This window comes from Rhipicephalus sanguineus, unplaced genomic scaffold (assembly GCF_013339695.2).
Source record: "Rhipicephalus sanguineus isolate Rsan-2018 unplaced genomic scaffold, BIME_Rsan_1.4 Seq8992, whole genome shotgun sequence".
Classification (NCBI taxonomy): domain Eukaryota; kingdom Metazoa; phylum Arthropoda; class Arachnida; order Ixodida; family Ixodidae; genus Rhipicephalus; species Rhipicephalus sanguineus.
The window spans coordinates 9889-24721 of record NW_023616246.1 but is presented as its reverse complement, the minus strand read 5'-3'; the positions used below and the strand labels follow the sequence as shown (position 1 = coordinate 24721).

The following is a 14833-nucleotide window of genomic DNA, read 5'->3' as shown; positions in this document are numbered from 1 at the left end:
CTGGTGCTAGAGACAGCAGAGGTTATCCACCACCTAACTGAGAAAGGACATCAGATCACTTTTCAGTGGTTACCAAGTCACTGCGGAATCATCGGCAATGAACGGGCCGATCAAGCTGCCCGCTCAGCCCACGCAGAAGACCATAAACTACTACTACCGCTTTCTAGGACCGACGCTGCACGGAAGCTTCGTTTGCATGCTCGCCAACGCACCACGTCACAATGGAATGAGCCACACTTCAGACATGATCGACTGCATTCATTTGACCCTACATTAAGTCTTCAAGTCCCATCAAGGCTTCGCCGAGCAGACGCGACCCTTTTGTGTAGGCTGTGGTTGGGCGTTGCGTTTACCAACGCCTATGCTTTCCGCATTGGGATGGCCGACACCGCAGCCTGTGACCACTGTGGAAACGCAGAAACAATTAGACATATTTTTTGCGACTGGCCACTGTACAATGCACAGCGACTATATCTTTGCAACGCGCTGAACAAGATGGACGACCGACCTTTGTCGGAAGAAAGAATTCTACGCCATCGACAAGACGCAACGTCACAGAAGAAGGCCATGCAAGCGCTACTGCGCTTCTTGCGATCTACCGGCCTTTTTGAACGATTGTAAGAAGAACTTCGTCCCTGTGTGTTTTTTTTTTATCTTGTGTGTGTACGTGCGTTTTTTTTTCTCCTCTTTTTTCCCCTCTCTCTCTCTAGACCCTCTTTCTTGCCCCTATTTCCCCTCCCCAGTGCTGGGTAGCAAACCAGATGCTAATATCTGGTTAACCTCCCGGCCTTCCTTTTTTCATCTCTCTCCCTCTCTCTATTTTAATGCAGTTGTCCGCGACGTTGAAAGCAGATAATTAAAAAGGCAGAAATAGACCACTTACGTGCAAAGAGTTTGGCAAAAATTTAATAAAAATACCGTACTTGAACTTAACCGCTTCCGCTTAAGCCCATATTGGACTTCTATATTCTCACTTTTAATTTGTTGCGTGGTTTGATCGAGTAGTGAGATCGCCTACCAGCAATGTAAGATGAAGCGTATTGCACATTTTACTTGAACGTCAAAAAAAAAAAAAAAAACGTATACTAATAAAGGAAAACAATGCGTCGGCCGGGAATCGAACCCGGGTCAACTGCTTGGAAGGCAGCTATGCTAACAACTATACCACCGACGCTCACGCTCGGAAGGCGTGAGCCTTCAGCGGTTCATGTGCAGCACTCGTAGCAAAGCACGGGAAGAGAGAGAGCGAGAGAGGGAAAGTGGGTCATTGCAGCGTAGGGCTCGCTTACGCGGAATCGAGGTATCCCCGGCGTTCACGTGTTGCCGTTGCATCGGACGCAGCTGCAGAGAAACGCTCAACGGCGATAGCATCTGTGGCGGCTGCTACTTCTCGAAAAACATACTTCACCGTTTGCCACGAGTGCGATTCCTTACAAAGCAGTATGCGTAACACGACTGAAAAGTTAACCCACGATGCATGATATGCCATGTTAACTAAATAAGCATTTTTGCCAGAGACATTACAAACAAAACTTGCACAAAGTCGGTAAAATGTAAAACTTTTTCCTGCTTGTGTACAAATGCAACGGCACGTATTTATAGCGCAATTGACAAGTAGACGTCTGAATAAATCAAGAGCTTCGAAATTACGTCTAAACAACAGCTCTGAACTCTGTGACACCCTAGAAGTGACACTGGGGAACCATGCTGCCAGATGTGTTACATACGCGTAGAGTACGAAACGAACATGTGGTCTGTTGGTAATTGTTCATCTTGATGCAAAAGGGGGGGAGGGGGCGCAATAACAGACACGAACAACGGAGGGAAAATGACGATGCATGTGCGCTCACAGGAATTTGTCGAGTCGGGAAAGCCATTTTGTTCCTTAGGCAAGAGGTACGTGCTCAATCTGTGTGTGTAGTTTGTTCTCTAAACTTCCAGTTGCGAGTGTGCGCTTGTGTCGTCATTTTTCTTACTGTGCCCGTGTCTGTTAGTGCGCCCCTATTTTTGCATTGTCTAGAGCAGGCAGTCGGCCGCTTCACATGCCCTTCACATGCCCAGTCGCTCCCACTTCTCGAGTGGGAGCGACTTGCAGCGTGCAGCCTACGCTTGCGCCGTTTCTGTTCGCTCGCTCGCTGACTGCATAGCTTTGACATATTTGCTAGGAGTGTGTTTCTCGACGCATGGTCTCTTGGCTGCTATGAAGCGATTGAAGGTTTGCTAATGCAATAGCCTTTAGCGATAGCTGCAGCTTCAATGATGACGCGCGTGCAATCCTGACGATGCCTAGCTAAAATATGTGCGTTATCGTATGCTGGAGCACACCTGCATTGTGAACAGTGAATTCAATCGCTCTCACTGACTAAAAAATAGATTACCTAAGTTAATCCGGTCAGATAACCTAGACATACCCCGGTTGCTTTTCCTAATGTCTTTTCGCAGTTATTGTGGTTTTTGCTTATTAATTTTGTGTCTCTCGGTTCCCTTTTCATGTCTGCCGTCATGCGCAATTGAATGAGCGGAACCTACAGGACCAAATCCTGGCCGTCCAGTGCGCCCGCGACAGGGCCGTTAGGCTAGACCTGCCGGTCCCAACGTGGGAGTAGCCGGGTGGCGCGGGGCAACCTCTGCGTCTGCACTGGACTCTTAATAAAGTTGTGACTCTCTCTCTCTCTCTCTCTGATCACGTGTGCCATGTTGTTCTCGTTTTTCCATGTTTGTGTTAATAAAGTTCAGTTGGAAGTCAGCGCTGGTCCTCGTCGGTTAATCATCCTTGTGTGTTTCACACGCTGTTCACGTCACTATGGAATACCAACTAGCCCGGTCACACACATTGATATTGTCACGGGATCGTTTACGTCAACGAAGACAGCTCAGCCGGTGTGTCCAAGATGAAACTCTGTATTTGGCCGAACTTGTGACCGGGAAACGGAAAGTCAAACTACAGCAATGCACACTGTACCCTGATAGCGGCGAACAGGGCATCGGCCGTCGATAAAACTGATCATCGCTGGGACGTGCCGTCTTTTATACATCACGCATCGAACTTTCCATCCTTATCACTGGTGGTCGCGCAAGCTCTGGAATAATCTTGACTATTCGCGTCCTGCGCGCAATCTTAACAAAATCATCTACTACAATCGCTGAAGCTTCTCAAACATTGCGGCGCGGTCTGCGTCGAGCGTTGCTAACCGTCCTTGCGGATCAAACCCGAATACATAAAAATAAAACAAGCAGCAGGCGTGGCAATATCATTGCCTATTCTTGTAATTCATGGTGTGTTTTACAGAGGGGATGCGTTCCTTTTCCTTTTAATCAATGTATAGCTTCTTGCTTGCAAATAAACATTTCAATTCATGGACCTGAGCTTGCCCTAACTTCTCTCTTATGACGCCGTCAGTTCTGCGCAGCGAGAGCGTTTGCAACTCCACCATCTCTCTATTCTTTTACATATTGTTGAAGAAACTAGAATGCAACAGACCGTTTTCTGAAGATCCTTGGATAGTGGCCCTACGCGTCGCAGGCCCGCAAGGCGATGCGGGCTTTGATGCTGTTCTTAAATCAGCCGGGTGAGCGATCGCTCGGAGGCGTGCAGTGAACAGGCATACATGTACCCTGATAGTACTTTCTTGCCTCCGTCTTTTAATCCCTTGCCCCCGTGCAGGGTGGCAAACCAGACGCGTGTCTCCCTGACTTTCATCCCTCGTCCTCCTCGTTGTTTGCGCAATAGGCGGCTGCAATTATTCATTTTGGCCAAACTTACCAACTTGCCCAACTTGCCCAACTTTCCCCGCTGGTTACAATTATGTCTTTTTTCATGTAACTAAAACAACATTTTGGCGCGCCCTCAGTTACTGGTCTTCAGAAAATGTCCGCTACTGGTTTTCAAGCATGGTTTATTTGTAATCGTTCATCGTGAATAAATTAGAATAACGGAAACGTCGCAAGATATCTGCGAACATATTTCACTTGCTGGGTTCCTTTTTTAAGAAGTTCACGCGACTCGCTATTAGAATTTGACATCTCATAGCGCTCTATTTCGTTAGCGGATATGCAGCGTGCCATGAGGCGGAAATGAAAACAGTCGCATTTTTATTCCGCGTGGTAATAGGAGGAGATCTTTCCAAAACTGACTGGGCGTGCAGTCGTGTTAATCTCCAGAAACGCCGCAACGCCAATCTCTGGGCGACCGCTTCTAGTGGTGTCTTGTATCCACCGTGGCCTTCAGATAAGACACAGTTGGTGTCAGTCGCGGCTCCGCTTAAGACTTCGCGTAGGAAGGGATTACTTTCTGCACAACCTGGGACTTTACCGGAGCAGAGGCCCTGCGACTTCTGCAGTATGCCAAGTTGTGTTTCGCAGTGGAGTGTCAACCGTCGTTGCAAGGGTACCTGAACGGTGCGCGTTGAAATATAGCCGGGCAACATGCCTTATTTCCAGACACTAGTAGTCCATGTGTCTGTCGCCACCGCGCTTGCGCTGTTCTCAGCTGCGACAGAAGTGAAAGCCACAGAATATCAGTGCAACTGTGATGAGTTTGAGAAGCGCCTGAAGGAGATGAGCGAGCAGGTGAGCGATTTAGTAAAGAAGACCTACGACTGTAGCATGTTAGAGCTTAGTATTGCGACCGTTCCTCAGGATATAAAGAAATTGACAGCTGATGTGAAAGCACTACAAAATAGGGGGCAGAATACCGTGTCCAATTTAATACATCCTGTGCCAAGAATGAGCATTGATGCAGTGTACAAGAAGGTGCGAGAGCTCGATGAAAAACTTAGAGAAATGGAGAGCGAAAGGAAGAGTCTACGCGATGCCGTGGGACGAATGGAACGAGACATACAATCGGAGCGGCTTGAAAGGAACAGCATCACCGAGGCTGTTCGAGCTGAAGTGAGGAATGTGACAAAATTATTGGCGCCTGAAGTGCAGCGAACAGCAGCGGCACTTCCATCAATGGTGGCAAAAATGAAGCGCTTTTACAGCGCTGGCAGAGTCATCATGCGTCTTTTGTCACCGGCGGTTTCTCTAAATCAAACGGCCAATAAAGACAAGTTTGAGAGAAAGTCAATAGCTGTGGCAGAGGGAGAAACCAATGAAACGACAACTGAATCGCACGCCCAGATTCATGCTGCCGATGTGCCAAGCCATAGCACTCAACAGAAGTTTGAAATGAGCGGGAAACTCCAGGAAAATTTATACAATGGCACTGCTTTGACAATTCACTCTGATGTTGCGAAAAGTCACTCTCATGGACAGCCAAATTTTACAGAAACAGCATTATACAGCGAAGCATTGAAAAACGACGGATTTGACAATGTCAGCGAAATTGAATTTGTGGGACAGGACACAAATTTCTCAATTTCCATCAGAGACAGCAAAGTAATCGATTGTATGGAGTACGATTCAAACAATGACAACATCTCAAATTATAACGTGATGCCTTGTGACGGTTTCAGAGCGGATGTGGATTTTGAAGGGCACGGGGCCGAGGAGCGAATGGCACCTGTATCTGATGACTTCACAACACATACGTGGTCTATGGAAAACGTCATAGTGGTAATGGCCGAAGAACTACAGAAGCTAAGAAAAAAAACTGATGACGATGCTTTAAGGAGGAGAGTGGAACAAATTGAAAAAAACGTTGATCGCATGATAACAAACATGACTCAACTAGAGCGTCCTATGAAGGATGAAATAGAGCAAAGATTCATGAACATCAGCTTAAGGATTAAAGATACAGTGGGGGTTTTAGCAAAACATAATTTGACGCATCTTGAAGACACAATTGACGAATTAGCGCGGAACTCGAGTTCAATTTGGCAGACTCTGCATAATGCACTGAATAAAATGCAGCAAGTGCAGCGTGATCTTTCAGAAGATATTAACAATAGCAATGTGGGTAACAATGCCTCTTTTCACTCCATGAAGGAGAACCTCTTGTTATCTGTGAGCCAACTGTCAGAACTGAACGAGTCACTGCAGAGATCTCTTGCAGAAAGCGAAGCGGTACTCAAGGGTGAATTGGAAAAGTTGAATTCTGAAACAGAACTCAAAGTGAGCCAGCTTAGCCAAACTGTCCAGCGTGTCCTGGTTTCTCTTGATGAGTTAAGTGAAAGTTACAACAGCAGCATCGTTTCAACGGACATGAAGCTGCAAGCAAGGATGGATGATCTGCATCAGAGGGTCTTCAATGAAATTGAGCGCCTGAAGGGAATTATGAAAAAGAACGCTGAGTCGCCTGCTCATCTGCCAACTTTGAGTGGATGGCACCCAGGTAAGCCACTTGCCATATACGAAAGTCATATTTAAAAGAAGAGCAACGCTTCACAAATGATTATTCTGCTATGTGATTATTGTTTAAGATAGTTTTTCAACGTACGTTTTTTCCACCGATTGGCTGCACCGTTATGCAGCATGTGTGGAAATCCAGCAGGGCGTCCCTCGAGGTTACACAGTTTTAAAATTGCGTTTGTACGCAAGCTCAATGCACTACGTACGTAAAAAATACCGTGGTCCTCACTGCGCTTGCTTTGCATGTTACCTTGGTCTCTTGGGTTGCTGCAAGCTATAGTAACATGCCCTATATGGCAAAGTTAACGCAAATAGAATTCAGGTACGTGAAATTACACCGTTGCCCTTCATTAAGAATCTCATAACTGCTGCGCAGTCGCCATTGTTCGTGGGAAGTAAAAGTCGAAATTAACTTACGCTTCCTGTAGACTTACATGCAACGTTAGTTATCGTGCAAAGAGCGTGCAATTTTAGAGATCGTTCGGCGATGACAGCGTCCGTAATCCTAACGAGTCGCCTCTGCATGGAAAGCACGGTATAATCGCTAATGCAATGCTTTGGCTTAGAGGTGTCACGAACAAGGCACCAGAAGGCTCCCTATATTTAGGGTCATCTTTGCGTTTGGGTTCTAGCGTGCTTAAACTAGTAGTCTTAAATGGATGCGTACAGCAATGTCCCGCGAATGTGCTTTCTCTTAAAAGGCCCCTCACCAGGCGAAATAGCCCATTTTAGTTCTGCACTGGAAGTTTTTACGCGCCCAATTCACAGCATTCTACCGAAAACAATTTTCTGATTGGTACGTGACAAACAGAGACAAAAAAATCACGCCATATCCACGAAGTGAATGACGATTGTGGAGCTGGCTCGGATAAATTCGGGTTTTGCTGCGTTATTATGACCATCAAGGCTCCCGAAGAACAAAAGGAAGAAGACTTCTCCTTCGCGCGAGCGTGCGCATGCTACAGTTGGTTATGCTATATGTGGTTTTGCCTGCGGTAATATGATCATCAATGCGCTCGAAGAACAAGAGGAAAAGTACTTCTCTTTCGCGCGAGCAACCGCATGCTACAGTTGGTTATGCTATATGTGGTATTGCCTGCGTTAATTTCATCATCAAGACGCTCAAAGAACAAGAGGAAGAAGACCTCTTTCGCGCGAGCTGCGCCTGCAGCGGTCGCCTCTGGAGCTAAGGTCACGCTTACGGCGCGGGGCTTTACCCCAGCTTAAGAACCGGGCGAGCCAACTGCTAAAACATTTCGAAGCGGCTCGCAACCATGATACGAGGAGGCGAGCTTCGCAGCCCTGCCACTTGACCTGTCTAGCCTTCGCAAACCAAACTCCTTCCCTGCGTTCTCCCTTACCTCCAAGCTCCTTCCCTGCGTTCTGCTTTACCTGAGCCGGAGGATCATGTGACGCGCACGCATCAGCACGTCACACACAAGTCACGATGCGAGGGGGAGGCGCGTCTTCTCTTTTAGGGGCGAAGCTCCTTAGGGCCTAGCCGTGTCGGCGCCCGTCACAGTACACGGAACCGAAACCGACAGCGCTCGCGCCAAGAAATCTTCTTACTCTTGTTCTTAGAGCGCTTTGATGATGATAAGTGAGCGCACGCTCGCGCCAAGGAGAAGTCTTTTTCCACTTGTTGGCCGAGGCTTGTCCCTCCATCCGTATTCGGCCGTCACGGTACACGAAACCAAAAAACATCTGTGAAAAAAGGTTAACAAAAGGTGAGCGAGCACAAAAATAAAATGACAAAAACATGTAAAAAAATTCGGCAGATCCCACGTACCGTGGGAATCGATGTTACGCGAAGCATGCGCGGGAGGGCGACTGTGGCGTAATTTTTCACATTGAGCGAAACGTTACGAAATGACGCTGGAGAAATGTGGAAGTGGTATACGCAAACTTATAGGCTGAAAAGTCGCATATGTATTATATAACCAGTTGTTTACAGTTGCGTAACGATGCCAACAGCAACATGTGTGTTACCAACACCAGACGCGATAAGCAGATATGTAGTGCTTATATTCTTCAATACTGGATAGCGCGAATCCGAACAGGACAAATAAGGAACAAATATACACGGGACAGGCGTTACCTGCAACTAAGCTTCATTTAGGAAAGTTTCCCTAGATATATGGTACACAGGCGAGTGGCAGGCGCAGGCGCAACAGTTGCAGTTGTTGGAGTTGCGTTACAGTTGTTATGCTTATACTTGTCCGTAATGACGGAGAACGCACGCACGTTTCACGAACCTATGTGTGTGTATAGGAGGGGTTCTTGACAGTCCTTGAACAAGGTCATTACCACCGTGATCAGTGAGCACCAGCAGCTGGACCGGACTTGTTATCGGATCCGTTCGTGATCGCGGCTACGAGGGGTCTAAAGGCCGAGACAGACGGTACGATTTCCTTCCGATGCGACGTCTGACGCGGCGGTGCGGCAGCCAGATTGGTGGCTGTACGATGCTATGAAAGGTCACCCCTCCGGCTGCCTCACCGCCGCGTCGGCCGTCGCATCGCATGGAAAATCGTACCGTCTGTCTCGCGCTTAAGTGTAGTGAAGTGCGAGGTATGGCACAGCTGGTGGAAATCCTGGATGCCTCTTAGGATGAAATGATCTCTGATGCCTCCTCTCCTGGACGTGGCAGCGAGGCCTTATGATGCCCTGTCCCCATCCAAACCGTCTTTCACGCAATATAAGGGCCAGGCGTACTTGGGTCTTGATAAGTCAATGTTGAAGTCACCGGTAATCGTAAGAGACATGGCCCTCTCGGCAGAGTTATTGTAGGAAGCATTCACCCCGGTTTTTGCGTAATCCACGTGGTCGACGCTGCGGACCACGTGGACGAGTGGATGGTAGCCCAGCGTCTTCCAGGGGTGTCTTCAGCTCCCTAACAAATTTTCTTGCGTCGGCTGCTGTGATGTTGTCGTTACGGTGCTCGGCTGCTGACCCGAAGGTCGCGGGTTCGATCCCGGCCGCGGTGTCCGCATTTCGATGGAGGCAAAATGCTAGATGGCCGTGTACTGTGTGATCTCGGTGCACGTTAAAGAATACCAGATGGTCAAAATCTGCGGAGCCCTTCACTATGGCGTCTTTTATAATGATATCGTGGTTTTGAGACATAAAACCCCAACAATTATTATCACTTTCCCTGCGTGTCAATGTGTGTGTCAATGTGTGTCTGACACTTTGTATCACCTGTGGCACATACCCGCATAACATGAACTCTGATATGCGGGTATGTGCCACACTGATATGCGGGTATGTGCCACACGTGACTGAGGGAAAGGGTTTCATGACATACTCGACAGGCATTTTGCGTTATTCATGTCATCACCAGTGAATTGTGTTCGCCATACACTAATCTCCTGCTATGCCAATTTTGGTATACTACGAGTTATGGAGACGACCAGGAAAGCGCCCAGACGTAGGCGGCCAGATAGATAGATAGATAGATAGATAGATAGATAGATAGATAGATAGATAGATAGATAGATAGATAGATAGATAGATAGATAGATAGATAGATAGATAGATAGATAGACAGCCAAACGGCCAAAGTGCCTGAGGTTCGCTAAGAAATGCTTCGAATTTAGAACATCTAAAGGGTAACAAAAGGTGAACAAGGACAAAACTTAAATTAGAAAGCACCGTAAATACACCAACATTAAGCGCCCATCAATCAAGCATGTGACAGTATAATGCACGCTGCAGTGAAAAATAAGACAGTTTTAGTTTCACGGGCGTGGATTCTTTACGTGCGAACTCTGCGTACGTGCCGCGGCACGCGTCCACTATGTCTACAGTTTTACGCACGCAATCGCAGCACCACGGAGCTTCCACATACTAGTACTACAGCGAAATATTCAACCCGAAGAAGCGTGTTTTTGTTGCAAGGCGGGCGGTACAGATTGTCGCATGGTGCTGCGTATTCGGACGACCGTTGGTAGTCGAAAGACGCACGACCAACACGGAGGCCAGAAGACGAGTCCTGTTTATTGATGTGAAATGTGCTTTTTGAGCGTTTTTTAGCCAGTCATGTTCGCGGAAGAGCAAAGAGGCTGTCGGTGAGCGGGAGACGCTCGGTCCCATGTTCAGCGTAGGACGCGCAGTGCGCCGAAGACACACGCATAGGAATGCACATCAAGACGCACGGAATACATACGGCCGCCGTGTACATTCGAGCAAAAAAATGCCTCTCGTGACCGCCGTGACTGTCACGCACATTTGTGAGTTTTCTTGGGCTGGAATTGACCACGTCGTCATAACGGAGACAGTCCAACAGTGTGTAGGGGCTCGCCGGACGACGTGGGAGATGTGATAATACGCAACTGTAAATCAGAGATGCTGCCGTTTGCGCGATCGCGCACTTCATGTGCGAGCGGGTACGGGACGGGCACTGAACACTTTTTCCCTGGCCTTCGACAGGCGCACGGCGATTTCAGACAATCTCAGTTGAATCCTGGCTTCGAGTGGCTTGCACTCTGAAATGTTAGGAAGCATATCCAAGTCGTCATTTTCGAAAACCTTAGGCGCGGAGCACCACTCGGAGAGTTCCTTCCGTGTGCCACCATCTTGAAAACTGCCTACCTACCATCTTTCGATAGCTTCGTGATCTCGGGAGAGCACCCCGTAGAACTTTCAATAGGACTTTCACATCCCTTTCGCAAACCCTTTCTATAAGACTTTCACGTACGTAGAGCACGCAACGCAAGCGCGAAGGTTTCACGCACGTCCGCAAGACGCGTGAGCGGCCTCCACGTACGGCGCATGCGCAGTGAAGACACCAGGCGCTCCTCTTACGGGAACTCTTCCACGTACGTGAAACTAAAACTGTCTATACACGAGAGTGACGGGTTTATTTACGGTAACACCGAACGATTCCCACATGCTTCGCCCACTCCTCATCGTTAACTTCGTGGAGGTGCGGTGATTTTTTTTCCCTGGAGTTTATGCCGTGCTAAAGGTCCTCGATGTTCTCTTCGACCGCCACATAGAGCGGCGGGCGAGGAGAACATCGAGGCTCTCTTTGGTGCGTGGCCTAGCACCTTTACCTACGTGTCGCACTCCCTGTCACACGTCATCATCCCATCTTGCAGCGCGGTGCCCGCGAGGAGAAGAGCAGATGACATTCAGTTTGAAATCTTGGCAGTAACTCTTGGCAGGTACGATCATGAGCGCGCAATGTAAGCATTGCGTTCGTCATCATAAAATGGTCAAACTTTGAGAGGGCCCCATTAACGTACGTCACGTGACATAATTTGTTCCAAGACTATGTAGTCATGATCTGCTGGTAAGGTTGTCTCTAGTGTCTCATACAGTCGGCTTCGCATCGAGTCATATTGGAGTAGGACGCGGAAGCACTCACACTTCTACTGTGTCAATAATTATCCCATTTTCAACGAGAAGTCTAACGGTACTTGACGAAAGCCAGGAAAAGAACGGGACGCGAGAAAGAGGCAGACACAAACACCGCTGGAACTAACAATTGTGACATTTTTGAAGAAAAGCATTCAACCAAGAAACCTCACAACGCATGTGCAACACGGCTGTATCACCTACAACGTCACCCGGTCAAAGAGATTACACAATCATTTTTCTTGCCATCGTTGCAACACACTAAATTCCTTGCGAATGAAGCAAATTGACGGTGTGCTTGTACATATATCTCCGCTTTTCCTAATGTAGTATGCCTCCACAATTTCACGTTCTTTTTTGCTTTTTTGTTTTCCCAGATAAGTGGCATTACTGAAAAGCGGGTGGCAACCGCATTCCCGACAGTGACGCGCAAGATTAGCCCCATCATTTGAACTCAAAGAAGCGTAATGCTCGCGCAATCTATTACAATACATCGGCCAGTTTGGCCGATGTATACCTTATCACAGGTGAACGGAATGTTACGCGTATACACAACACGTGTGGCACATTTCGTGAAAAACGCTCGTGTTTCGTAGTGCACACCGGATTGCTAGTCTTTCCACGAGCCACACGTGAGCATATATGCTAGCGAGTTTGCAGGGAGCTGAAAGAATAAGATTTACGCCCTGTCGCCCGGCAACCTTTTTGATATTATGTGAAACCTTATGTACAGGGTCGACCACATCTAAGCTGAACACCTCATTAGTATTCAAGACCTCATAGAAGCTGTTGTTTATTACATAATTCAGAAAATCATTACTGTGTTTGTCGACACCATGATTAGACGTTCTATAACGGGCATTGCACTCGTGAAGCATAAGAAACGTTCTAGTTTTACCGGTTTGAATACTAATGAGGTGTTCAGCTTAGATGTGGTCGACCCTGTACGTAAGGTAGGATTCCAAACGGTTTCTCCCGAATGAATTGTGCTGGCAGACCAGTGCTATCTTGCGGCCTCTTAATTGTTTGTAGTACGGATTCTGCCACCGCGTACAGCAGATCCTTAGGGTAATCAGCAGCTTCCAGGTTCTCGAACTGGTTGTCTAAGCTGGTCTTCATAACGTGAGAGCAACTTTTTTTCAGAGCATTTAAAAACCAGTTTGAAATATTGTCTCTTTTAAACAGTTGTACGAATGCACTAGGGGGCACGGAACAGTGCGGGTCTGTAGGCGACGCCTACAGACCCGCACTTTTCCGTGCGCCCTAGTTCTTTCGTGCATCCATTCAGGTGTCATCAATCCTCGCTGTTGCCTCTTTGGCGGCGTTGACTCACTGAACCGCATCCTCTGGGGCTGCCCGGACGATCCTCCGCCCGCCGACCTCATTTGCTCATCTCCGACCGAGGAACAATGGGAGGCCCTTCTCTCCAGCAACGACAGAGACATCCAGACACGGGTCCTGGGACGAGCTGAAGACGTCATCGAAAAACACAGCCTGGCAGCCTACGTGGCTTAGGCTCCCTTACCCTGACCCCTTCGAGATGAGCACGACATCTCAAGCATATATTGTCCGACTAAACAGAAGGCCACAGCGCGGCTAAAAAAGGCTATACCAAAAATCGATATTGTATGAACTCAGAATCGTTATGAAGTTCTTGCTGAGGAGCCGCAGATGCTCATGGCAGAAGAAGCACAAGGCCCAGAAACACAGCTTTACTCTTCTCTCCTTTAACGTGGAAAACAGTGCCAGAATAAGCAGCAAAAGTTACTGGAACCTCCGCTTCAGTCAGATGATGGCCATGATGACATATACGCACGGATAGACTGGACAGAGAGATTGAGAGACAACGTAAACGTAAGGAATTGGTAATTCTGCGGCGTCATAAAAGAGGACCAACACGCAACGCATCACCGAGCGTGAATGCCACATCTACGCCTTGAACCCGCTCGGCACAACAGGTCAACCAAGCAATCAGCTTGCTCAACTAACGTTACTCACTCAAGATTGCCTGCATCATGGCTAACTCTCTGCAGCAGCTGTCACAGGAAGTAATTCTGCAGTAGAATTGTCGAGGCTTAAGCTCCAAGTTAGGAGAAATTAAAACCAGCCTTCAATACAAGCTACATGCAAGGGCACTACTTATTGAAGAACATAATGCGCTCGGCTCCCTGTACAATTTTAAAGGGCATCATAACCCGTCTATTAGAGACAGACGTGCTACGACAATGGTTTCAGCTCCGAGAAAAGGCGCAGCGTATGAGTTGTCACACATTCCTCATACAGTGATTCATATGGAGCCATGGCGTAATGATTAAAGTTCTCGGTGTCTTGACACGACCAGTGAAGACTTCTGTCATTCTAGGGTCTCTCTAGGCGAGACCACAGGGCACACGTTTGAACTTCGGATGAATAGCACATCTACGTTGTACGTACCGGAGGATTCCTATTTTTGTATGTGCAGATTTCGATGCTCTACACATAGAATGGGGATACAAATACAACTCCAGAAGAGAATATCAAGTAAGATACATCATGACTGATGCGACATTTACACTGCTGAGCCACCACGTTGTGTCTACCTGTTCTGTACGCACAGCATCTATACTCCATCTCACCACCACCGTTCAGCATTACAAAGGCTACGGGGTGTAAGCAAGCCACACGCTTGCGCAGCAAAAGATAGTTCCAGACCTTACAATTGGCAGGGCTGTGACATTTGCGCCTGTTTTGCACGTATTACGTCACATCGATGCCTGATATGTTTACTAAATGCGAAGCATTTCTTAGCGAACCTTTGGCACTTTGAGCGTTTCTATCTACGTATCAAGATATCTATCTAGCAGCCTACGTCTGCGTGCTCTCAAGATCGCCTCCTTAACTTGGTGTAGACCAAAATTGGCATGGAAGGGTAAAAGGATTTGACGATTATGACTGTTAGGTCACGACATCAATAACGTGAAAATCCTGCCGCGTACGTCGTCAAACTCTTTCCTAAAGACACGTGTGGCACATACCCGTTTACCATGGGCTGCGGTGTACGGGTATGCGCCACAGTTGATTGACAGTTTATATCTACCCAGTAACGGCGAGAACAGGCATTGATAATTTAAATACGAGAGCGTTAAGAAAACCGACATCGGCAGCGTTGACCCGACGAATGGAAAGAATACAAATTAGGATC

General features: G+C 47.7%; 1 protein-coding gene and 1 non-coding gene across 2 annotated transcripts; one reads left to right on the top strand and one right to left on the bottom strand.

The window, feature by feature from the left end:
* Positions 1-1102: 1102 nt before the first annotated feature.
* Trnag-ucc (transfer RNA glycine (anticodon UCC)) lies at positions 1103-1174 on the bottom strand. The gene has a single exon. It is a non-coding gene; the product is annotated as a tRNA-Gly (tRNA).
* Positions 1175-4291: 3117 nt separating this feature from the next.
* LOC119378624 (uncharacterized) lies at positions 4292-13167 on the top strand. Its single transcript, XM_037647696.1, has 2 exons — positions 4292-6274; positions 12941-13167. Exons 1-2 carry the CDS (start codon positions 4426-4428, stop codon positions 13165-13167), a joined length of 2076 nt encoding a protein of 691 aa, XP_037503624.1. The 5' UTR covers positions 4292-4425.
* The last annotated feature ends 1666 nt before the right edge of the window (positions 13168-14833 follow it).